This window comes from Acromyrmex echinatior, chromosome 5 (genome assembly GCF_024713525.1).
Source record: "Acromyrmex echinatior isolate Ae372 chromosome 5, ASM2471352v2, whole genome shotgun sequence".
Classification (NCBI taxonomy): domain Eukaryota; kingdom Metazoa; phylum Arthropoda; class Insecta; order Hymenoptera; family Formicidae; genus Acromyrmex; species Acromyrmex echinatior.
This window is the reverse complement of record NC_141856.1, coordinates 16,305,702-16,330,919: the sequence shown is the minus strand read 5'-3', so window position 1 is coordinate 16,330,919 and position 25,218 is coordinate 16,305,702. Positions and strand designations below refer to the sequence as shown.

The following is a 25,218-nucleotide window of genomic DNA, read 5'->3' as shown; positions in this document are numbered from 1 at the left end:
GAATTTTCGCTAAGAAAAAGTCATTCAAGATTTATCTCGTTTTGAGAAATATATCTTATCTCAATTGTAAATCTTGCGAGATACTTCGTGTCAAATAAACATGACCGGATTTCCTAAGTTTCCTCAATGTTGCCTAACATCCGTTTAACGGATCGGCGAACGCAGAATTGCACGATGTTGATAAAATTTTGCGATTTTGCAGTGGGGTACGACCTGGGCGGCGTGTCCACGTGCAGCAAGAGGGATCCAGAACACGGGAAGAGGCCGGCCGGCGGTAAGGAGCCGCACTGTCTGTACCCGGGTGATCTGTATCCCTTCACCAGGAAGCCGCTCTTTGTCGTCGTCGACTCGGACAACAGCTTCGTGTTCCAACAGATACCGCGTTACTTCGGTCAACCCCTGATGGTGCTAATGTCGCCGCAGGACGTACCGCCGACCCTGCGCGACCTGCGACACGGTGGCAGCCTGTTCACCCTATTTCTTCACGCCCCCCTCGCCGCCTTTTGCCTTATATGCAACGTCGGGAGTCTGCCCGTGCAACATTGGGAGCGCTGCCAGCGTTACATCGAGCGATTCCTTAACGAGGCCAGTCAGCTCGTAACGCGTTCCCGATGCGGTAAGGATACTCGACGCATCGAAATTGTCCAAAGCGTCGATCAGATAAAAAGGACCAACGAATGCGAATAGTGGAGGACGATGAATGCTAGGAGAACCTGAATCATCTCTCAATCAGTTTCTTGCTGGACGGCTAAAAATTGGCATTATTAATGAAAAGATTATAATTGAAATTATAAATTTATATTCAATCTATCTTGAAACAGGAGTAATTACTGTTTCATAGGTCTTAATCGTCGAATTCAAGTGCTTTTATTATTTTAAGAAACAGCTTTTAAAATATCCACCTTGAATATTTATCGTAATAATTGAAGATAGAACATTTCTGTAGGATTGTATCGCGTTCTAAAAAAAGCACGTAGTTATCGAAAAAGATTTATTCAACTTGACCAGTATATCGCGTGGTGTTTGATAGTTATAACGCAACACTGAGAAAGGCGAGCAAAATTACGATTTTATCGTCAAAACGGAGTCATGTTCGTTGTGTGGCAGCAACCGTCTGGCTCATTGAATACGACTTACGATCGTGTTACAACAATAAACGCATTTGGCCTAGATCCAAACGAATTTATCGGCGAACTCCTGTTCTCCGATTTCTGTATGTCTCTTTAACTCCCGAGTTAAGGGATACCTATTATCTTTACCAAGATGAACCAATGTTATATCACATGCTTTCTATTCAAAACATTTATTCAAAATATAACCGGATTATCTTTCTGTCATAAATTTCCTTGAACAAACTCAGTTAAAAAATCGAAAATTTAAGAGTCTCGGCAAGATATCGCATAATTTTATATATAGAGAAAAGATAACTGCGTGCTTTTTCTTTATTCGCCTCCGCGTCACTTCTAGAAAAGCCTGTTTGAAAGCTCAATTCGAAATATCTGAGAAAATTAAAAAGTTGCAATCCTTCGAAGTCTCACTGACTAACTCCAAAGAAAAATATACGCTCATTTATTTTAATGCTACGAATTGTAAAAAGAACTGACGTTTGAAGAGCATCTTCCTCCACTAAATCAAATCTGTTCTTGATGTTCGTTATTTCACAAGTTGATCCGCGATCTCGCAACTCATAGAGACCAGCGTGCTGCAGTTCTTCGGTGATGACTTCCTGCGACTGCTATTGGTGCGCTACGTGTTCTGCGACGTGGTACTGAATCTGCACCGTTCGTTCAGAGGCCGTCAGCAGAGGCCGCGTTGTCATCCGCCTCTGCCGGACGCGGAAGTCCTCGAGCATCCCACCCTCCACCACCTGGTGCTCGATCTAGCCGCCTGCCTGGACGCCCGCGATCACTTTCCGGAAAGCAACGAGCTCGCCTGACCCCGGCATCTACCCTGCCCGGTCTCCGACACGACGTCCGTGTTACCATCTCACAACCACGATTACGATTACGACTACTGTAATTATAATTGCAACAATAAAATCGTTACACTGAGACCTCATTAAACCGCGTCTTCGCAGTAATCGCGTAATTCGCGGGATCGCGCGGCCGTGTCAGCGAGAATCAGGGATCCGGAAGTCCTTCCCCAAGAACTTGGACGCGACACACCACGGGAATAGCGCATGACAACACCGTGACAACACGACACAACGCGGCACCGAGGCAAGATAATCGCTCTACCGATTTCGCGTAATTGCCGGACGACGGGGCTCGCCTACACCGTCCGATTATAACGACAACGCTGCGACATGGAGAAATCCCATAGAAATATGATTGGCGATCGAGCGAGTATTGCTGCTACGTACCGACGCTTCGGACTGATAATGTAAAAATTAAATTACCGCTTCTGGTTTTTCAAGAGTTACACACTTGAAATGCGCTCGAATGCTTCAACTGTAACATAGGTATACATATATACATACATACATATATATATATGTATATGTATACATATAGATATGTGTGTGTGTGTGTGTGTGTATGTGTGTGTGTAGAGTGGCAATATAATTTTCGTACGAATAACACATCCCCGATGATTTGCATTCTCTCTGTCTCGTACTCGAACACCGTGAAAACGCGTCCACTGTCCCCGTTTCGTGCGATTCAAGGCAGAGACACATCATCTCCGACACTACGTCGCCGTCGTCGTTTTCGTCGTGGTCGCTCGCGATCGGTCGAGCGTCACCCACGCGCGCGGAAATGTCTCTTCTCCTCCTCGCTCGTTTATTTATAAGCAAAAAGTAGAGCGCGGTCTACGAGCTTGACGAGGAGTTTGACGTTAACCGTACGGACAACTCGCACGGGATAAGCGAGCGGCCATGCGAGTCGGAAGATTATCGAAGAAATTGCTAGGCGCTCACTTGTACATGCGATCATCCCTTCCTCCTGAATGACATCACACTATATCGGATCTTTAGCGGCCATACGAACGTCGAGCGAACGTCGTTATAGGACTCCTAGCGTAACACAATACACACACATACACATACACACGTACACACAATGTATTATATATTTACACACACGACACATACACAATACGTGCTGTATATTCTATATATTTTATAAAGTATTGCAAAAGTATGGAGCGTTTCAGACCTACCGGACCATCTTTCAGTCGCGTGATCGTTAACGTGTTTTTCGAGTAGAGTTTTTTTCTTTAGCGAAAACTTAAATCGTGCAGCACCGTCCGCCATTTAGTTTTACAGATTGAATATCTTTAACGAGCTGAATTAAAAGTTTAAGAGTAAACGTTTATTTAAAGTTGGCTGAAAAACGGTACTTCGTTATTTATTTACATGTTCGTGAAACTTGAACCTCTCATTGTTCATGTCTCAAGAGCTATTGACATTCTGCATCGAGATTCTCTCAGTCTAACGTTGTAAGTCGAAACGACGTGGTACGTCTGGAACACACTGTATAGTACACGATAGATATCGAGGAAAGAATATTATATATAACGTTTATATAACGTTTTATACAGATTGTTCCGTAATGATTGGTACAATCGAGAAAGAAGAGATTTTATACACGTAAAAATAAATCAGAAATGTAGACTAAATTGTTTTTTTGCATGAAGCTCTGTCTTTTTTTTCAAAAAATGACTTTTAAAAATTGAGGCGTCTATAACGCTTTTCTACTCTAAATAATCGATTTCGATTTATTTTTGTACGTAAAATCAACCTCTCGGATTTTACCATTCGTTATCGAATACTCTGTACAGTATGCAGGGTGTCACAGAATTATCATCGCTTCTACTGCCACTTTTCGATTAATTTGAACCATTTTTAGTAAAAATTTTTAGTAAAACGTAGAGTCATTAATAATATTCACAAGTTGTACGTCAATTTTTATATATTTTCTTTATTTATTGCGGTTGGGAATGAACATAACTGTATTATAAGGGTACAGTCCAAATTGTAGGGGAAGATCAGCTCTTGATTAATCTTTCAGTGTGTATGAAAGATGTGCCGGTAATCTTGGGACACCAAATACACGTGTATATACTGCGGAACATCATCCGTATATACAGAATTACGAACCATATGTACAATTACAAACGTGCAGCTTTCAAGAAGAATGCAATGCAGCTGCGTCTTTCTCTACGAATTATTTTTACATTGACCGAGGTGCATTAACAAAGTCGACAGCCGTCTCATCATTAAGCATTGTATCGCGGTGCTGGCATCGAGTGCCAAGATGTGACACAATCGCCGAATCCACGTTGTCGCGCATGACGTTCGTCCGCCTTTATAACTTTCTTTATACGCTCGCGTGCTGCGAGATAATGCGCGTCATTGCAACGAGATTGTTCGAAAAGAAAAAATTTCACTTTCAAATCAAATCACGTAATCATCGTTTTTATCTCAAGTCGCAACACTTTCCTGCTTCGAGAAACGTATATTTTTTTACTTACTATTAGATTCAACGAATTGCGCCTGTTTCATTCCAGCTGCAGCAAGGAGGATCCCCACAAGGAATAATTATTAAGAAAAATTATTATTAGGAATTATTATTTCTCAAGGATTAATTATCAAGTAAAAGCAGAAGTTGCTCATCAATTTATACGATCATATATCGTGTGTGCTCGTATGAGGATTATACATATTAGGTGTTGGAATTAATTCGTAGCGTTTTACAAGAGATGGTAAGTACTTTCATTAATGTATTTTTTAATGCTCATGTGAAATAAATAACATTCTTTCATTAAAAACGCTACGAATTAATTCCAACACCTAATATATTTCATCGATTCTTTTTTTTAATTTTTACAGCGCAGAATTTGGTTTTTAGTTATAAATACATCGCTCGTGTTAACAATGGCAAGAAATACTTAAAGAGAAGTAACTTTGTCCATAATTAAATAACAAAATTGACTGAGTAGCGCGAAAGCGCTGCCGCCGTCGTATCTCTTCTTCTAATAATTAAGATACCAATAAGTGGCGCTAACGCAGCATAGAATATCGCAGCTGTACCCTAATTTCCTGCTGCATTAGCAGCACTCATCAGCGTCATTTATCGCTGAGAGACGCCGACGATAGCAAGTCCGAGTAGTTCCGTATAGTCTACGAGTCACGTCAATTCGCTTTCTTCCTACACTGAAAATAACAACATACACGTTACAGAAATACCGTCGCTTTTGGTACTTAGCCAATCGCGAAATTTTTATTAGTGCGATTTTATTTATGTTTATCAAATCGTTTATCTAACTACACGAAGAAGAGGAGAACCCATCCGGATCTTTCCGACCGCGTGGCAATACATCCGCGATATAATTTGCCACGATGGTCCGAGTGGACCGGAGATGCACCAGGTGATTCGATGGTTCGAACGGTCCGAGACAGTGTCGTAGCCCGTCGAATACCGGAGGCTGCTATAAATAATCTAATATCCGTCCCAGTCGCGCTCGCGATGGGCGGCCGAGGGTATAGAAGGGAGTCGCCTAGGAGCCGCTGCAGCGGGCTGCTCTAGCGGGCCGCTCAGCCTCCTCTCTACTCTGTCTCTCCCTCTATCTCTCTTTTTTTTTTCTCTTTTTGTCTCTCCCGCTTCCCTTCGACTGGGAGGTGAAGGGTATTTCGTGAACGACGTTCTGGGAAGAACGACGAAACGTCGTCGTCGTCGTCGTCGTCGTCGTTGTCGTCGTCGTCGACGTCGACGTCGTCATCGTCGTTGCTCCCTTGATCGTCGTTCAGGTAGGCAGATAGAGAAAAAGGAGACTGGAGGTGGATTGGAGTGCCCGACCTCCGTGTAGTTGCGGTGTTTCTTCGGGGTGGGGATGGAGCCGGAGCAACGAGGACGCACTTCGCGGGCGTCGTCAACGTCGAGCCTCGGACGCGAGGTCCGTTGCGGATGTCAGTTCTACCGGAGCGACTCGCTTCTGCCGGAACGACGTGCTCTCCTCGTCAGACCGTCATCCAGGACGATGCAGCAGCCACCTGCGGTCCGCTGCAGGTCAGTATCCCCCTATACACCGATGTTCCGTCTAAGTCAAAATCGACGGAAAATAATAATAGTTGACCCACCCTCGGACGGTCAACTACGTTAAGTGATCTCTTCTGGAGATTACTATTTCTATTTCATTGTTGGTATTAGTTACGCATTGTGATAGGTTACACCATGTGAAATCGTGTCGCGTATCGTCGCAGCTATTTAAGGTTCGCCCGGGTGGCTATAGATAGAAAGCTCGGTCAGCTCCCAAATCCGCCAAGTCCAGTTCCCCATCCGCGACCCGCGTGTCCCGCATCCGCGTACCGGTACACGCGCGCATGCTGCGATGTCCCCGGGGCGAAGCTGGACATCTGACGGAACGGTGTTACACTGAACAGAGCGCGTTTGCGGATGCTGAGAATAATGTAATCTAGGCGTTATGGAAAAGCAAAATAAGATGTTGCTTATTGATAAAAGTTATCAATATGCAAGACGTATTTCAAACAATGTGAAAGAGTATAAGAGAAAGGTAGAGAGAGAGAGACAGTCTAAAAAATTTAAGTGTCTCAGATATTTTTGCAACATTTGTATCGTTTTGAACTTTTTTATATCTGTAGCACACACACACACACACACACACACACACACACACACACACACACACACACACACACACACACACACACACACACACACACACACACACACACACACACACTAAAAATTTAAACTTAGCGAATTTATAACATTTTTTATAACTGACTTATAGTTTATAGTATGAGAAATTTTTAGATACAGTCGTAAATTCTTCACATAGAAAAGTGATGTAAGTATTTTCAGAGATCTGTAAAAAGAGATAAAACATTATAGGAGATCGATAAGAAACTGCGGAGTACTATATCCTTTAAAGCGACAATAAAAACATAATCGACTTTTTTTTGCTCGATTCTAAAAAAACGAACATAACGCGAAATGACATGGGGGCATGTATCAGTTGATGAGTTTCGTTCGATCGACATGATCTCGATAGGTATCCTGTGTAATTTTGCCCTGCACTCGTTTACGGTCTCATGAGATCGGAAGGGGGTCAAACATGTGAAGTAATAAGTCATATTCGAATTGGAGGAAATGGAAGATGTGTAAACAGAAGCCTCGACACATTTCAAATAATTGAATAAATTTTGCATTTGATATATATATATATATATATATTCTGTATTATTTTTTATTACAAATTTGTTAATTATCGAACATCGTGCACATTGAGAAAATTTAAACTATCCTAGGAATAAAAACTCGTCTTTTATTGTGCCATTTTTCATTATAATTTTCAAATATAATTTATAACATTTTCGATAATTGCGATTCAGGACGATTCGAAGATAATTATTATTAACTTATCTGATAATCTTTACTGAACATTCATTGCATTCGATATTCCAATTGTTTATTAATTTTACGAGAATAATAAGCAAACTCTGCCTGGAAAACGGTGAAATCTAACTAAAATATCGCATTGCATTTCGTTAAAAATACATTCAAAATTCGCAGCTTTACAAATAGCAAAATCATAAGAAATAAATGTACTCTTAGTTGTTTATTTAACACGTTGATATAGTAATCATTTATATGTCTGATATTCAATCGCGTTCTCTATATAATGACCGACGTTATCAAAATTATATAAGAAACAAGTGGTAATAAAATTTTAAACGACACAAATAGCTAGATAATGAAATGTAAAGTAGGACGTTTTATTCTCTATTCAACAATTAATCATTTTTATTTTTAATTATGTTACGTATCATCATATTGTGTGCTTATGATAATGGTACATGGTAAGACATAGAACAATAGAGAGTCGCTGGGCAAACACCGTGTTAATGATTCGACGCGAATACGTAGTTTTATTTATATACAATCGGTCTCACGCTATAAACGTGAATTCTCGCTGCAGCGAGCACGACTATGAACCGATCGCGCCGCCGCCGTCGTCATTGCCGCATCCGGCGATGGCACCGGTCGTGCGAATCACCGACACGGACGTGATGCCCGTCGCCGACAGCGACGACAGCATCGACGACCGGGGCCGGTTACCACCGGAATTGATCTTGGACGGCGACGTGATCCTCCCCCTGGATGGCAAAATCGAGGACAGCGCGATGGAGGGCCGCGAACTCGGTGAAACCGGCGGTGACACCTCCGAAGAATTGGAACCCACGGCACAACAGTTTCAGGATAGGCTTGAGGAGCGATTCCTCGCACCCACTTCTCATACAGAATCCAGAACCGATGGCGAGGTCAATACTAGTCAGGTAGAGTTCACAGTTTGATTTCATACATGTTTACGAGGAAAAAGAATTTACAAGGAAACTCATGGATGAACTTTGAATGTATTGTTTTCTAAGATAAAAATAAGGAACACGTATTTTTTTTATAAAAGCCCAACCACAATTTTAGATGGTGCAACATCCCTTTAAAAAGAGTCACTTTTTTTAAACGAATATTGTCGAAACTTGTAAGAGAAAAAAATATCCTGAATAAAAGTTGTATATGGTTTAAAAAGTATTTTATAACTTAAAAAAATTTGTTTAAATAAAAAATTAAAAAAATGTTTTTTAAAATTATAATTATTAAGTATTCTTAAAATCGTTCAACTTCTATTACAGATTTTTTTTCTGTCTTAATTTCGACGATATTTGCTTCGAAAAACAATAATCAATTTTCTTTAGAGAAGTGTTGCACTTCCTAAAAATGCGATTGGAACCTTATAAAAAAATACGTGTTCTGTTATTTTTGTCCAGAAAATAACATATTCAAAGTTCATCAAAATCGCTTCTATGGATTTCCTTATTATTAGTTATCATAGAAAAATGTACCTATAACAATATTGATAACATGATAATGTAAGATATTCTATTATATATAGAATGTAGATACATTTAATTAATGATACAATAATAATCTTAGTTTTCCTTTTTATAAAATTTATTTTTTTACTTTACTTATGAAGTGTACGATTTAATTTCTTTATTTGACAGTTTTAACTTATATATATTGAAGTAATAACACAAATCGGTAAATCAATATTTATTGGCCGAGAATCATGGCTGCTACAAAGGCTCCTCGTTCGCGAATTGAAACAAAAGGGAGTAAAATAAAAACCGGTTAAATATAACTGCCGCACGAATCGATAGAGACCCCCGGAATTTAAAAGCTACGAGGCTCGCAAGGCTCGTCTTATTGTCTTTGGTTTGTTTTACTCGCGTCGAATGTACCACCTATATTTAGCGAAACGTGTAAAAAGGAGGCTCAAACGCAAGCGTGTCACTGTCCGATTGTGCAATACCGCTGGTTGCAATACTCTCCAGAAAACTCGAGCTTCTCCATCGGTGGCGCAATCGGATCCAAGAATATATATGGCGCCGCCGGAATATTAATCATCCCTCGACCTTGCTGATATTTTTCAATGAGGACGTAAAGTCATTCGCGCGCGCATCGCGACAGCTCACGAAAGTTTTCGCGATTTATTTCGGTGAATCCGACAATAGATTCGAAATGGATTCCGAACCTCACGATGGCTTACTTCACGATTAGCTACAGTGGCTAACTACTTTACAGTACTTTAAAATATTCACTTTTAATGTACTTTGCGTGTTTCTAAATGATATTGCATGTCGAATGCTTCGCACGACACTAATCCATTTTCATTGTGACCTTAAAATGAGGTATTTATAATATTTTAATTCTGATAGTTTTTTTATAAAATAAAATAAAAGTTTTCGATGACAATGTTAATAGTTTATAATGCAAATGTACATCTTACATCTTTTAATATATTATACATTATATATATTAAATAGCATCAGTTTTAAGAGTATCTTATACGAGAGTATACTTGAAGGAATATTAAATAAATATCTAGCATTCACAGATGAATTATAAAATTAATGTGGCTCGTTGAAATGGAATATGAGCACATTTTACATAACATTAATAAAAACAAATCTATATTTATAATTAATTTGTTCTAATTTAATTATCTTTACTAAATTTAAAGTAAAAATAAAAAAAAATGTTTACTATATTTTGAATATTAGTATTGCCGGAAGTTTCGATTCTTTTAGCTAAGATTCGGCCTTCCCACATTATTTTTCAGAGAAGCATTTATTATTTTAGGTAGACTCGTCGGCGGTGGAAGAGTTGCCGCTTCGACGCGGCACTCGCGGCCTACCTCAACGCCTGAAGACGCAGGCTAGCAAGCTACGCTCTCGGCTCCGTGGTTTCCAGCGGCCCACATTCTCGTTCCCGCAGAAACGGCAGAAACCCGAAAAAGCAACGACAACGACGACGACGACAACGACGACGGTGAGATCAGCGGCGGCTAGCAGCGGCAAGTCGGACAAGTCCCGTAAATCCGTGGAGAAGCGGCCCAGCAGAATCGATCGGATAAGAACGTCCATCTCCGAGAAGACAGAGAAATTCAACCTCGAACGGCCGAGGTTCAGTCTGCCAGATAGATCCAAATTTCACCTGCCGGAGAGACCGAAGTTCAGTTTACCGGACAAGTCGCGTTTCCACTTGCCGGATAAGTCGAAGTTCAACATCAAGAAGCCCAACATCCGTCTGCCCAGCGCACTCGTTCGCGTTAAACGGCCGCCTCCCTTACGCGAGCAACAACAGCAGTATTCGACAGAATCCACTGCTGGCTCTAAGCGTAATATCTTTGATTTCGCCACGTATCCGCGCATCTTCGATAAAAAGTCCAAGAAGCGCGGCGAGTATGCGACGTCCTCGCCTAAAGACTCCAGGATTCAATCAGCAGAGAGCGCGACTTTTCCTCGTACTCGGAAGATAAAATCTTTTGGCACCAGGTGGGTGCAACGTTTTGGAGATTCGGCTTACGTTCAGGATCAAGATCGTCCAGAGGAAGCAGCAGGAAGCGAGGGATCTCCTCCTTGGCATCAAAGTTCAATGGAAGAACCGCCGAGATTGTCCGCTGGAACGGAGGAGGAGATAATGGCGGCGGCTCATGCGATTCCATGGGAAGATACAAAAAAGCGAGAACAGTACGAAGAAGAGGAGATACAGTATATGGACTACGAACAGGAATCATCAGAGATGTCGGATCGGCATCCCGCTCCTCCGAAAAGATCCCACAAATCACGAAGGCGGGAGGAGTCGTATGAACACGAGGAAGTAATGGAGATAGATCCGAAATTATACGATCAAGAGATGAAACACGTTCACCGAGATGACACCGAAGAGAATGAAGATGCGGCAGTACAGGATGATTGGCATGCAGAACAGCAAATGATGCACAAGGAGAAATTCAGATCGATTCCGAGGTCGCGATCATTGGACGAAGATATGCCACGAGTTCTGAAGCAAGAAAGATACGAAGGAGCGTTTATGGCGGTGGATCCGAGGCGATTTGGACAACATAAGATGGCATCCGAAGAGGAAGAAGGCGAAGAAGAACGCGAGCCTTCCTCGATACAGTCTGATCGAGAGCAACAAGCATCGAGCGGCAGTTCCTGTGATCGAAGACGTCGCGGAGTGATAGAGGAGATCGACTCGGACGAGTTCTTTTTACGACAGAGCGGTATCAGTCAGGATGACATGATTCTGGGCAATTACTTGACCGATGAAATCCGAGATGCTCTCAGAGCAGAAGTCATCAATGTGTTGCAAGATGACGAGCTTCCATCTACTCCGCCTCAACGTCCTGTGAGAATGCGGACTTTGAGAAAGCACAAAGAAAATTTAGCAGAGTCCAATGAGGCAGTACCACCGGTCAGACCAAAACGGGAACGATCGGCAGCGGTGCGACATAGTCGAGAGGCATCGATCGAGATGTTTCGTGAGCGCACCAGGAGTGATTCTAGAAGTGATTCTAGACATCGCGTGGTATACCAAACGGAGGGAGAACAACCGGAACCGTTACAGGAACCATTGGATGATATAGTCGTGGTGAAACCAGTGCGCAGAAAGTCGAGGTCATCCCTGCGTAGTCATTCGCAGCCACCGATGGAGACGTCGATACTCTCTCCTTCGATACCCATTACTGCCGCACCCGATTCATCTGCTATTCTTTCAACTGTGCCACCGATCGTACCAATACGCAGAAAGCGTTCGCATCGCGAAACAATGATGGACCGAAGAAACGGCGACGTAAGTGCACCGATTTGTAACGGACATCGCGACGATTGGGAAATCGAGATCATCGAATCCAGGAAGCCGATAATTCCAGCAAGATCGTCGCGATCACGGCAATCGCTAACCGAGCGATTTGCAAATGGCGACGTTGTCATGTCCGCAAGTCACGAGGACATCGAGAGCTTAGATGCGCGACTTCAACGACAGGACACTGTGCCAGAATCGGTACCGATACCGCCGAAAAGACGATCCCGTTCGAGGACCATGTCAGTCGTTGACGAGGACAGAACATCGCACGGTGCGGAGTCTCTGCCAGAAGCTGGTTACGTCGAAGAGGACATACCGCAAGAGGAGGAAGAGAATAGCTCGGCACGAGATATCTCGGGCTACGCAATCGTAGAGAAGCGAGAAAAACCGCCCAGACCACCACCGCCCAGAAGAAAACGCGACAAGTTCGCTACGACGCCGAGACCGACCCCGCCTAAGCGACCTCAACGAGCATATAGTACTCTAAGACCCACTACAATAAGAGACATCAGCATGACGTCGGATACGATCATCAGTATGACTCTAATATCATCCGAACCTGCGCCATACATCGAGGTCGGCGCGGATGATGTTGAACATAAGGATTTTCGCAGCGGTGAATTGCTCGACAAAATCCAAGGCCGCCCGCTTCCGGCGCCACCGCGACCACCCAGGATAAGAAAGGAACATGCGATGACTGAACGACCTCGCACTCCGTTTGAATATGAAGAGACAATGGAGACGACGGCGGCGACACAGACTGATCCATTGCCAGACGATATGGTGATTGAGGAATTAGAGATCACCCAGGCGAAACTTATAATGACACCTTCTAGATCAGGCTCGCAGATAATGGTATCGATGGAACATATACCCAGTCCAAGCAGAACGACCACACCTCCCGTACCTCCGTTACCAATCCTACAGTTTTTACAAAAAGAGGAAGAAGAAGAAGAGAAAGAGGAAGAAGGAGAGGAAGAACGGCTTCCAAAAGAAGAGGACATCCGAATGGCATACGAGACTGTATCACTAATGTCACCATCGCCCACGAGAGAAATCGACTTTCGAGAGGAATCGAAGCATAGATCTGCACCGCATCTGGAGGAACACGTCACGGAAGAACCACAATCGCGACCTCAAGTCAGGCCGAGTTTTCTGTCCGATGAGCCGCTGAGAATCAGCAGTCTCGAAGTCGGAGATTTAAAAGTTGATCGACTGAGCGTGTCGCAGATAGAAGCGCACAAAATTGTGGCGTCCGAAGTGGACGCGATGATGATTACGGCATCGGAATTGAGAGGCGGTGATTCCATGGAGGAAAGTTTGTCGCCGGCCATCATCAGAGAGCTGATAGCGATCAGGAGTCACTTGGAGACTGTGATGACTACCCAGGCACAAGAAAGATATCGCGAGAGCGAAAAGGAGTCCGCGAGTCACAAGATAACCGACATTCCTATCAAGGCTAATAGTCCAGTTCAAGAGCGACAACCTGCATCACAGGATATTCCGACGGAAGTGGCGAAGCCCAGCGAGACTGTCGTAAATGAACCAACGTCTACGAAAGATGAGAAGACCGACGCTGGCGAGGATCAAAAGGTTGTTAAAACAAACGTAGTAGATGTCAGAGACAAAGAGATATCACATCCCCTCTCAGTTGCTCAAGCCAAAGAATTCCCTTCCCCACAGACACTTATGATAGATGAATTAGAGTTCAAGGGTAAAGAATCTACCACACACTTGTTCACGATCGCTCAAGATAAGTCCTTACGAATTTTAGATTCCGAACATCCCCTAACTTTGAGTCCGCGAACCACGTCGGATGAATCTCGTGCCTCATATCCTCCATCGGATGCGCCTTCAACCCAGCCTTCCGAATTGAGAGAATCGCCGGATCGTGTCGGCGAATCTCCGAGTATCTCTGTCCAGACTACTACTACTACTATTACTACTACTGCTACTGCTACTGCTACTATCACTACTGCTACTAGCGAGCTGGGCGCAATGTCTACGGATCTTCGTAGCAGCAAGGACGATGTGTCCGACAGTAAAGAACAGACTCCTCGCAAGTCAAGATCTAGATCCTCCTCGCCTACTAAAGGTATCTTACGGCAAACCGCATCTCCGGTTCGTTCATTGCCACCAGCCATTTCCGTAACCCCTGATACGTCGACCCCTGATTCAACCGTACCAGGACACGGTGGTACCTCTGCGGACGCTAAACCACAGCGTGCTGTCATTTCTTATTCTTCGGACACGAGACACGGTGTCCCTAAAGACAGTCAACCACAGCGTGCTGTTATTTCCCAGTCTTCCGATGCGGGAACACAATCCCTTACGGAAAAGCAAAGGGAGTCCTCTCAATCGCCAGTATCTTCCTTTCCTTTGAGCTCGACTCACTTCATCGCCTTTCCAGCTTCCGAAATTCCAGCTCAGTTCTTTTCTCTGAGTGAAACGCCAACAAGTCAACGCTCTGATATAGAACCTGGCGTTATAGATACTACGCAGCAGCTTCTTCAAGCACTCCGATTGGCTGGTATTAAAGCCATGAGGTATTTTATAGGGTATTTAGCGTCTACGTTAAGTATGGACGACACGAGAGAGAAGATAAGAGATGTGGAATTAACGATATGCGCCTTGTTACTTCTGATCGCAGGCTTGTTGATATATTATTTCAGTAGCACACGGATTGTAACACATCATCATCATTGGGATTATTTTAATCCCCCTCAATAGCACTTCCACAATCCAATTTGCCAAAGAAGTCCAAAGAAGTCGTAAATAGTTTATTGGTTTATAGAAGTTAAAATTTCATATTGTATAAATTTGTTTTGTACAACAATTTTATCTTGAAAAAAAATACTAGGATATGACGAAGGAATTCGAATTGAATTAGAGCTCTTGTACACATATCAGAATGAAGTGCCAGGTTTGTAAAAAATAAATTGTAATTATATTATTAATATATGTCAAATATATAATTAAAAACTTTAATATTTAAAGAATACTATTTACAATAATTCTTAGTATAATTTCATGTGCTATATACATATACATACATCAGTCAATAATATATATAACATTTAAGAAAAAAAATTATTTAATCGAGCCTTTATTAATTTATATTATAATTTTCGTCAGAGAACACAATTTCTATTCTTTTCTCCAAAAAGTCGATACCTTGTTTTCTCTACATTATATTAAAAATAACATAAATTTAAAGATTTAATATTTTTGATATAACTATTAATAATTTTATTCTTTTTTACAATCATGATTTTATACTTAAAAAAACTGAAATTAAAAATAAAATGAATAATATCTATTGTGTCTTCCATTTAATTAAAAGAATTGTTAACAAAAAGGCATTTTATATATCCAATTAATCACAAAATCAATCAATGTGAAAAAACAAAAAAAGAAATTAAAATTTTAAGATTCAGCTGATTTTACAGCAAACAAGGTTCGACTACATAATATTTTTTCTTATTGAATAAATATTGATGAATATTTCTACACTATTATGAATTTTGTTATAATTATAATAATAAATCAATTATTATATATAGAGTATACAAATGTTTGCTATTCAAATTTGTTGATAAATATATGTTATAATGAAAAACGAAAAAGTACAATTAAAGTACAATTAAAAATAAATTAACCGCATTGTCAAATAAGTGTGTGACAAAATATCATGATCTATCATAATAGTATATTGGTAACATTATATATAATATCGCATTTAAAAAATTATTGCCAACAAAAATACCTGCAGTTACTGGAAGAGATCCTCTTCGTATACTTTAAGTTCCCGTCTGTCTTTATGTGCACTTTTCTGTGAATAATTAGCCGCTATTGGTGACCACATAGAACTAGACATAGTGTCGCTAACTGGCTCTATTATCGGCTGCCTTCTTGCTAACGATACTTTTAATTGGATGGACGAGACCATGCTACCATCCATTTCACTTATTGCTCTCTCAGCAGCTTCGGCCTTTTCAAAGGTTATAAAGCCATGGCTTGGATAAGAAAGAACAGAGTTGATTATTAATAATTGTATCGAAAATATCTACTAAAACTTTGAGTGAACATTAATTAATTTGTGTATAAGAAAAAACATGATTTATATTTACTTTTTCTCTGCTTCCATGGAAATATGGATAATATTTCCAAAACTTTGGAAATGTTTCTTTAGATAATCCTCTGTTATTTTGTAACCACATACGTATATTGTATTTCCTGCACGTGGTTTAATTTCTTGTTTAGCAGGAGCTGGAGCATCACTGGTATTTCTCTCTCCAGTGTTTTGAGCACCAACAAAGTTATTATATAAATCCTTGACTTTTGGCCTCACTGTCTCCGTTTCTTCTTCTTCCTGCATTGCTGAAAATGGTTGGTAGGAACTAATCGTCTTTTCTGTACTGTTTAACTTTCTTTCTAGTCCGCGAGATCTCTTGAAAGTTTGCTCCGGTCGCTTAGGAGTCTTTGGAGCTGTGATTACGCCAGACTTAATCAACTTCTTGGCAACTTCGCGAGCATCTCTTGCTTCTGTAGGCCGTTTTGGAGCTTGAGGAATGCGTTCTGCTTCTTGTTTAGGAGCTTTTAGATCTTGTAGCGCTTTTTTCTATAATTTGAGGAATGATTGACAAGAATTAAAAAGATAAGGTAAATACTTTATACAGATACACAGATATAATAATTGTTAGAAAAAAAAAGATGATCTTTGTATGTAGATTAAACAAAAATTTAAATTAATTGAGTTATGAATTAATTGAGAAATGGATATCTAACAGATAAATTAAATTTTATCGCATATTTCATATAAAAACATAACCTATACCTTTCTCTTCAGCTTGTTGAACTTAGTCTGCAGCATCAACTCTTCTTCTGTTAGATTTGACGGAAAATGCAGGTATACCATATTTTGCATGTAATATCAACAATGACTTTTTGCAATATTCTTTACGACTTCTTAAAAAAAAATTGGAGAATAATGGAGAAAACGCGTCCTGCGTCTAATGTTTGATCACATTTAATGACTGCGTTCAACAAAGAAAACAACTGTGTAAAATTCTTTAATATGATTGGTCTTGCTCTTAGTTCCTCATTGGATCTAAATGTATAAACCAATCAAATTGAAGAATTTTAGTTGCAAAGCTGCTTTCTCCGCAGCCATTATCACATCTGATGTGTACTATACTGCACTTGAGGTACATATAATTTTATTTACTGTCACTTTTCACAAATTAATTTGCAAAATCTGATTATAAAAGAGACATTGATGTCCGAGTTTCTGATTGGTAGTTTGATGTGTATACTGATTGGGTATCCCTTCCTAAGTGAAGCAACCATATTGTGACCGCAGCTGTTTACGTAGATGACAGCTGACACGTGGTCGCCAAGCTGTATTGCTACGAGAGTTAATTCATCGGACTATCTGAGTCCATCGTTGATTTCTTGTCATTAAGCTTTCGCATTATAGTAGATTTTTAAATTAAATTATTGCTCTTATAATTTTGCTTGTTTTGACAAATTTTACACTAACGAAGTACGGAATATGTTTATATTAAACAGTTTATATTTATGACATTGAAGTGGTCCAAATATGTCGACGCTGAAGGTGATGCCGTGATGATATCCGGACTTTGATGGGAGTTCGATTTCGAGTTTCTTTTATATATAGAATTTTAATCACTCCTCTCGATCCTTTTTAAGCTTTTTGTATGTCATGGTCTTTCCACTTCCACTGTGCATGACAGAATTGACAGTCCAGTCAAGTGGCTGAGTGGCGGCAAGTGGCGCCAGTGGCTGAGTCAGTCTGACGTCTGACCAAGTCTGACTCTGATATCATTGGGTCCTTGAATGCGTTCTCGCATTTACCGGATCGCACCAGATGCTTCCCGAGAGACTGTCCTCTCGAAAAAGGGAGAACGGACACGTCATAGACACTCGACAAGAGTCAACGTATAAGTTTCTATTCGTTTGACGCTCTCCTATATTTAAACAAGATGTGTATATCAGTGACGGCGCTTGGTCGACGAGGATTTACCCCGAGGGATGTTATGCGACTCGGCGTTAAGCAACTTTATTGCGAATCGTCAATGAACAACGTGCTATCACGACGATGTCCCGCATCGTTGTGCGTCGCCGATGTCTCGCGAGTTCTGGGCTGGTTTCGCGAGAGCTCGAAAATGTTCTCTTCCGTGAGGACTCCGATTTCCCCCGACGTCGTCGTCGACGCTCTGACAAAGCGGCAAGCAAAGGAGTTGGTGTCAAAGCTCACCTCGGAAGAACGTGGTTTGTTCTTGACAGCATTGAACGAATGCAAATCAGCGGAGCAGAAGGCTGGTTATGAAGGTAGACATCGCTTGCTCCAATAAATTTGTAATCTTAGATAAGCATTTGCTATTTAACGAAAGGCTAATCCTCATTTTAAAGATTTACAGATAATTATTTCTTACAAAATTACATATTAATGGAGAAGATATCGATCTTTTATATATTTAGCTTTATATATATGTATATACATATGTGTGTGTGTGTGTGTGTGTGTGTGTGTGTGTGTGTGTGTGTGTGTGTGTGTGTGTGTGTGTGTGTACATATAGGTATAGCATAAAGAAATATATAATAAAATATCATAAAGAAACATATATAATAAAATTTTTGCAAGACAAGTGTTCGCTATTTAACTAGGAGCTAATCCTGATCTTAAAGCTGTAGAGTAGAAAATAACTTCTTATAAGATTATATATTGATAGGGAAGATGTATTGATCTTCTTTTATATATTTAGTTTTATACATATATCACAAAGAAACATAATAAAATTCTTGCATCTTTACTAGGTCAACTGGCAGCTATCCGATGGAGAAGCAAGTTAGGCAGACCTAGCAAAATACCATCGTTAGGCGAGGTAGATCCTACAGGAACCTACTGCCCTATGCCGGATGATTGGTTAAACCGCAAGTACGGTAAGGACATTACTGTTTTTATATATTTTTTTAATCACATACATGTCATGCATTCGTTGAATCATCGGTACTATTAAAGAAAGAAGTATAATATAAGATTATCAAATAATACAGGATCATTTAAAATCTTTAATGCAGTGTAACAGTTCGTTGTATTCATAAAAAAAACATGAACATTAACTTAGATTTATTACCTATAGATCTCGCAAAATAAAATTAACCTCCCTGTTATTTAATGGTATCTTTGGATATAATGGAATATTTTTCCTGCAATGCGATCTCCATGGATGTTATTCTGTAAGTTTCTCGTTTTTTCTCGATTTCTCCCTTAACTCTCTAGCACTCTCTGTGTCTCTTTTCCTCTAATTACACTAACTCTCTTGCCTGCTTCTATTCTAACACAACTTTTCGGATGTTTCATGGCCAACTACAGTGCCACAGTTAGGTAATATTTTGGACACTTTTCTATGGTTCTCTCATTTTTTAAAAACCTTTTCCATCAATATGAAAATTAGTCTTTATTAATTTCTTTTAACCAAATACATTTTTATAAATTATAGAATTATCTTTTTTATATTTTCTTTCGTATTTCTTACAAATTTTGTTTTTGAAATAATCATTTGGCCAGATTATTTTTCATCCATATATTAGGCAAAGTTGTTTGGATAAAATGATTTTTGTAGAATTTGTTAAACTCTACAAAATTCTCTTTAATAGTAAAGCTTTTTGTTTTTTCTTTACAATACTTTTTCTTTCATTTCAATTTTTTGTTAAAATTTCTTTTTTTATTTAAATTCATTAAAAATACATCACAATATACAATTTTGGTGTTCATGAACAATAAAAACAATTTACCTTATATTGCATTTAGTGTTTGCTAATTTCATTAAGTAATTATGTAGCAATTTCATATTAAATACGATTAACTTGCGGATTTAGATGGAATCTTTTGTTTTTTACAGTTGAACACGTTGCAGAACCATCCACAAAAGACTTGGTATTCGGTATGTATTACTTTCAATTCATTGATTCAATTCATTCGATATTACTTTCAATATCAAAGAGTTTACATATTCACTAGCAAGTAATCGGTCGCGTTTTTATTTTATTTATCTCTTGTTGTTCACAAGATAAAAATTAAATAATACTTTTATTTTAAAAGATTTATCATTACTGCAAAGATTGATTAAATGATATAGATATATCTTGTTTTAAGAAAATTTTAATTAGATAAAATATGTAGAAGTTTTAAATACATATAATAATTTAAATCTCAATTCTGTTAAAAGTGCAAATAAATAATGTGGAACAATAATTGTATTTTTGCAGTCGCGATCGCGAATGCAATTCCGTTCGTTGGATTTGGTTTTCTTGACAACTTCATCATGATCGTTGCTGTATGTATCTTATGGACTTCCGTCATTTCCTATGTGCCAACTTTTAAGATTGATATTTCAGGGCGATCAAATCGAATTGATGCTGAACAGAAGGTTCCCTATCTCCACCATGGCAGCGGCAGCGCTAGGTAACACGGTATCAGACGTCATTGGAATCGGTTCGGTGCATTATGTTGAGATATTTGCTCAAAAAATCGGTTTCGAAGCGCCCAAATTAACTCTAGCACAACTGAATCTAAATAGGACACGGATAGCTGCGAATGTGGTACAATTTATTGCTTCGTTATACTTTATTTTATATTGAGCATATTTTTTTGTTTTATTATTGAGTATTATTATAGATAAAAATTTACATAAAAAAGATTCTTGGATAATTAAAAAGATGAAATCTTTTTCAGTGAAATTATTCAAGGAAATTTTTTTATTGATTACAGGGTCGAGTTATCGGTGTTACGATTGGATGCATTATTGGCATGACGCCTATACCGTTAGCCGCGCTTTTCCGCAATGATAGCTGAATTAGCCAAAAAAAATGACTGAAAAAAACGAATTAATTTAATTAATTTAATACAATTAACTTAGTATGTAGGCCGCAAATACCCCACAATAAGCGTTTTATTTTACACAAATGCCTATAAACTTTTATAATTTTAATGTTCAACTATCGTAAATAACACGATTTCCATTTCATCCAGTATTATAAAATATATTTAATATATATAAATGTATAGAATATATATATATATATATATATATATATATATATATATATATATAGTATAGAACTGTATAGAACAAAGTTTGTGCGCAATATTATGATTGTTTTTTAAAGGTGAAATAGGTTTTAAACTTACTGTGTTTTAATCCGATGCAAAATCTATTTAAAAAAAGAAGCTTGTAAATGCGACATTAGAGAGTTACTAAATTAGAATAAAAACTTGTTTTAATATCAGTCTTCCAAAAAGACTATTCATTATTCGTTCCCCAATATGTAATAATTTTTAGATATAAAACAGCATTTATAGCATGCGATATCGGATATTTATTGAGAAAAACAGATCTGTTAGTATCGAACATTCCACTGCAAAAAGTTAGTACAAAAAATATAGGTTTATATATCCTTTGAAAAAGATCATTTAACAGGCAAATTTTTATCAGCAAGCTAATAGTAAATTTTTAATTCTGATGACTGAAAGACACTTTCGTGATGTGATCGTCTCCAATTTTGTTCTAACCAATTTAAGGTTGTGTCTAGTATTTCCTTCCAATTTACATTGTGGCGATAGTCTTCCGGTGCGAAATTTTCTGTTTTCCTTATTTTCTCCAACTTTCTTATATTTATAGTTTGCGTCGAATTGAATGAAAAGTCGATGTTGATAATGCATAATTTGTCAGTGAAATTTGCAACCTCAACATTGCTCTCTAAGCAATACTCAGGCAGCCAAGTCATCGTTGAGTTTAGCCACCACTTCCAACTGGCTTCTTCATCATCATTATCGGTTTCCACAATTGCAGAATAAACTGCAATATTCTCGGAATCGGAAATTGGAAGACCATCATTGTTAATCTCCTGAGATCGTGTATTTATCAATGTATCAGTTAGATCGGTTGACGAAACATTTGTCGCGAGATTTATTGACAGATTCGTTGGTTGTCTTGAATTAAGTGATATCCCGGGTAAGCAACTTTGCACAATAAAATTGGCAATCAGAGTGGATCCCAGAAGAGTAGCCAATCCGGCAGCATAAGTCGCCAGGCAGATCGAAGACACACTAATTAAGGTTTGTGCGATTCTAATCAACTGAATGGAATTCATTAGACAACTCAATTCTGTATATGTGCACCATCTGCGCTTGTGTATTTCTCGATATGCCACGTTTTTTTCTAGTTGTTGCAGTCTTTCCCAAAAGTCTTGGTGCTGCACCAACACTGTCCAGTCCTATGGCATAAAAATGATAAAATACATTTTGATAAATGAACATAATCAATTGGTAACTAAATTATAAATTATATAAATTTTAGATAATGTATAAACGATTACTTACAATTGCAGCAAGAAAATCTTTTTCTAATTTATTCATTCGAGATATAGTCACTTGTCCTGAATTTGCCCACTCTTTATTGAAAACCTCATCTTCTTCGCCATCATCATGCAAAAATTTACTGGCTACCATCTAATAAGCGTTAACAAAAATTTATTCGTTAACTTAAATGATGTTAAAAGTGTTGTCACGTTGACATGTCAAAATAAAGAATAATAAATACCAAAGAAACCAAGAATAGCTCAGACGGCGCAACTTGATGAAGATATTCCGGATTACAATTTTTTAATCTTTCAATATACAGCAAAGCCAACACAAGTGAGCAAGGGGAAACACATGCATTTCTAGATATTCTGCTTGCTTCTTCGACATCGAGTTTTTCCAATGTATGACCGCTCTTCACTTCAGTAAAAAGTTCCGCTGCCAATTCTAAAAATACAGAAGAGATTAATTATGAATCATGAATCGCTTTATGAATATGCATATTGGTATTGAGTTAAGGGAATGGGAAATGTTTATTTTATAGAAAGAATAACAGAATATTATGTGAAAGAATGGGTGTGAAGAGATAAAGGACAGGTTCATAAAGTTAGGTGAAGAAACAAGAAAGATCTTAAGCAAGAGTAAGATACAAAAAGAAAGGTGATAAGAAAACTTTGGAAAGACATGAAGAAGAAATTAAAAAAGGACCGGAAAGACAGAGACAAATAAAAGAAAGTGGATTAGGGATAGAATTAATAAAGCTTAAAAACAAAGTAGAAAATAATAACGGGTATAGGTACAAAGAAGTAATGTTACAAAGAAAAAGGTTTATAGTTAAGGTAAAAAGTAGAACTGTGTTAAAGACAGATTATGTAAACCAAATCCCCTTCTTAATTGTTGTATGTGTTGAAGTAAATAAAATTCTCTATTTATTCTTTATCATTCTTCATAAAGTAAAATTAATTTTGAACAGAATAATATTTAAAATAAGAGCAAGTAATGTTATCAAATATTATAAATTCAATTTAATGAAACTAAAGACAAATATTGAAAATTGATATTTCAGAATTGTTCCTTAAATCTTTTTTTTTTAAATTCATATAACACACAAAAATTATTCCCTCAGATAAAAACATAGTAAAAATAGTTGGCCCATTTAATAATATAAAATTTACATTTATTAAAGTAACAGTTAAATTTAGTAGAATAATTAATTTTGTATATTTTTATAATTTGATACTAGCAATCTATCCAGTCCACACTCCGAAAAATTAATGGCTATTCTGACTCAAGTTTTACAAGACGACATTTTAATTTCTGTCAAGAGACATACATAGTGCTAAACCTTTTAATTGATGACTAATTGCGAAAAAAAAAAATAACAGAGATTTTATTATATTAATATTATATCCAAATGTAATCTAGAAGTAGTATGTAATCTAGAAGTAATCTAAGTTTAGTATGTAAGTTTTAGAAACGTTTCTTTTTGGTATATTTTATTAGGTATTAACATTGAAAATGATTTGAATGTATTGGTCAAAATATGTGTCATATTTGTTTATAAATTAAAATATTAACATATATCAATTTACTGTTGCACTCTTAACTCTTGACTTTATTATTTGTTTTTATACAATTGAGCGGTAACTATATTAATTATCTTTAATATAAAATTTCTTATTGATCACATTAAAATATTATTACACAAATTTTAATTTATTAGACAACTATGTATTAATTGTTATAACTAATTTTTATTAATATAAAAGATAACAATTTAAAACAATAAATTATTTTCATGTATTAATATGTTCTAATTGTTAATTTACAACTGAATATCATACTGACCTGTAACTGGTAAACTCAAGCAGTTAATCACTGGTAACTTGGAATAATATAATGACTTTTTTATACGTTTGATAAACTCATCATGTTCCAAATCCTGCAGTAAAATAAACACAAAATGTATCAAGAACTTCAGTTTTTATTATTATACTATTTATTAAATACTATTTATACTATTTATTAAATAGCAATGACAAAAAAAGGAATAATTCTCAATCATCGAACAATCTTCAAACGTTTTTAAATTTTTGCTCAATTAATGGCTTTTGATAACAACAAATAATTATCGCAATAAATTGCAATATATAGCAGACACATATACAATTGTATTTTGAATTAAAAATGATGTGTCAAGCATAAAATTGCATATGTAAGATTTTACCTTTGAACTTGGTATGTTCGTGCCTCGCCAGCTGTTCGTCATTGTCGGGTATTCGTGAGTCTCACCATAAACTTTTTCTGCAATATTTTTGTAACACGTTTCTATACTAAAGCAGTTATCGTCAAATATAATCCAGACAATCACTTCATCGAGGTGACGTAAAGTTTTGCAAGAATGTAAATTACTTCGTACCTCAAAGTAGCACACACGATTAATTTAGGTTAGGCTCATTCTCCACCATGAACATACAAAATAATGGAATAAGCGTGCTAATCACATACGAATAACACTTATAAGTAGCAACTTGATAGGTCTATTCACGTTGCTTGCACTTTCTACACTTATTTTCGTTTTCATTCTTTTCCAAATATTTTATATTATATTATATTATATTATTTTATATTATATTTATCTCATTTTTAAGAACAAAAAAT

At 37.9% G+C, this 25,218-nt stretch overlaps 5 protein-coding genes and 1 long non-coding RNA gene across 7 annotated transcripts in view; 3 read left to right on the top strand and 3 right to left on the bottom strand.

Moving 5' to 3' along the window:
- The window catches only part of LOC105147920 (protein SCAI), a 48,089-nt gene extending 46,026 nt beyond the window's left edge, over positions 1-2,063 (top strand). Inside the window, exons 4-5 of the mRNA XM_011059294.2 lie at positions 203-616; positions 1,692-2,063. Of these exons, the coding sequence (XP_011057596.2) occupies positions 203-616; positions 1,692-1,936 (659 nt within the window). The 3' untranslated portion in view covers positions 1,937-2,063. The remainder of the gene's footprint in view (positions 1-202; positions 617-1,691) is intronic.
- Positions 2,064-4,800: 2,737 nt separating this feature from the next.
- On the bottom strand, positions 4,801-5,407 carry LOC147909838 (uncharacterized). Its single transcript, XR_015545111.1, has 2 exons — positions 5,271-5,407; positions 4,801-5,155 (listed from the first exon to the last, which is right to left on the bottom strand). It is a non-coding gene; the product is annotated as an uncharacterized LOC147909838 (long non-coding RNA).
- A 263-nt stretch (positions 5,408-5,670) lies between these two features.
- On the top strand, positions 5,671-15,169 carry LOC105147919 (uncharacterized). The gene is made up of 3 exons (XM_011059293.2): positions 5,671-6,008; positions 7,942-8,299; positions 10,164-15,169. Exons 1-3 carry the CDS (start codon positions 5,833-5,835, stop codon positions 14,898-14,900), a joined length of 5,271 nt encoding a protein of 1,756 aa, XP_011057595.2. The 5' UTR covers positions 5,671-5,832; the 3' UTR covers positions 14,901-15,169.
- Positions 15,170-15,417: 248 nt separating this feature from the next.
- On the bottom strand, positions 15,418-17,243 carry Nelf-E (negative elongation factor E). The gene is made up of 3 exons (XM_011059289.2): positions 17,008-17,243; positions 16,301-16,791; positions 15,418-16,186 (listed from the first exon to the last, which is right to left on the bottom strand). Exons 1-3 carry the CDS (start codon positions 17,095-17,097, stop codon positions 15,943-15,945), a joined length of 825 nt encoding a protein of 274 aa, XP_011057591.1. The 5' UTR covers positions 17,098-17,243; the 3' UTR covers positions 15,418-15,942.
- A 153-nt stretch (positions 17,244-17,396) lies between these two features.
- LOC105147918 (uncharacterized) lies at positions 17,397-21,485 on the top strand. Of its 2 annotated transcripts, none has more exons than XM_011059291.2 (6): positions 17,397-18,524; positions 19,011-19,136; positions 20,114-20,140; positions 20,466-20,533; positions 20,595-20,798; positions 20,968-21,485. In XM_011059291.2, exons 1-6 carry the CDS (start codon positions 18,176-18,178, stop codon positions 21,049-21,051), a joined length of 858 nt encoding a protein of 285 aa, XP_011057593.1. In that variant the 5' UTR covers positions 17,397-18,175; the 3' UTR covers positions 21,052-21,485. The 2 variants fall into 2 exon arrangements, with proteins under 2 accessions (XP_011057593.1, XP_011057592.1); XM_011059290.2 differs by having other exon boundaries at positions 20,099-20,140.
- A 66-nt stretch (positions 21,486-21,551) lies between these two features.
- Positions 21,552-25,058, bottom strand: LOC105147949 (protein CNPPD1). The gene is made up of 5 exons (XM_087406249.1): positions 24,785-25,058; positions 24,406-24,499; positions 22,799-23,004; positions 22,579-22,707; positions 21,552-22,472 (listed from the first exon to the last, which is right to left on the bottom strand). The coding sequence occupies exons 1-5, from the start codon at positions 24,824-24,826 to the stop codon at positions 21,696-21,698; spliced, it is 1,248 nt and encodes a 415-aa protein (XP_087262375.1). The 5' UTR covers positions 24,827-25,058; the 3' UTR covers positions 21,552-21,695.
- Between the last annotated feature and the right edge of the window lie 160 nt (positions 25,059-25,218).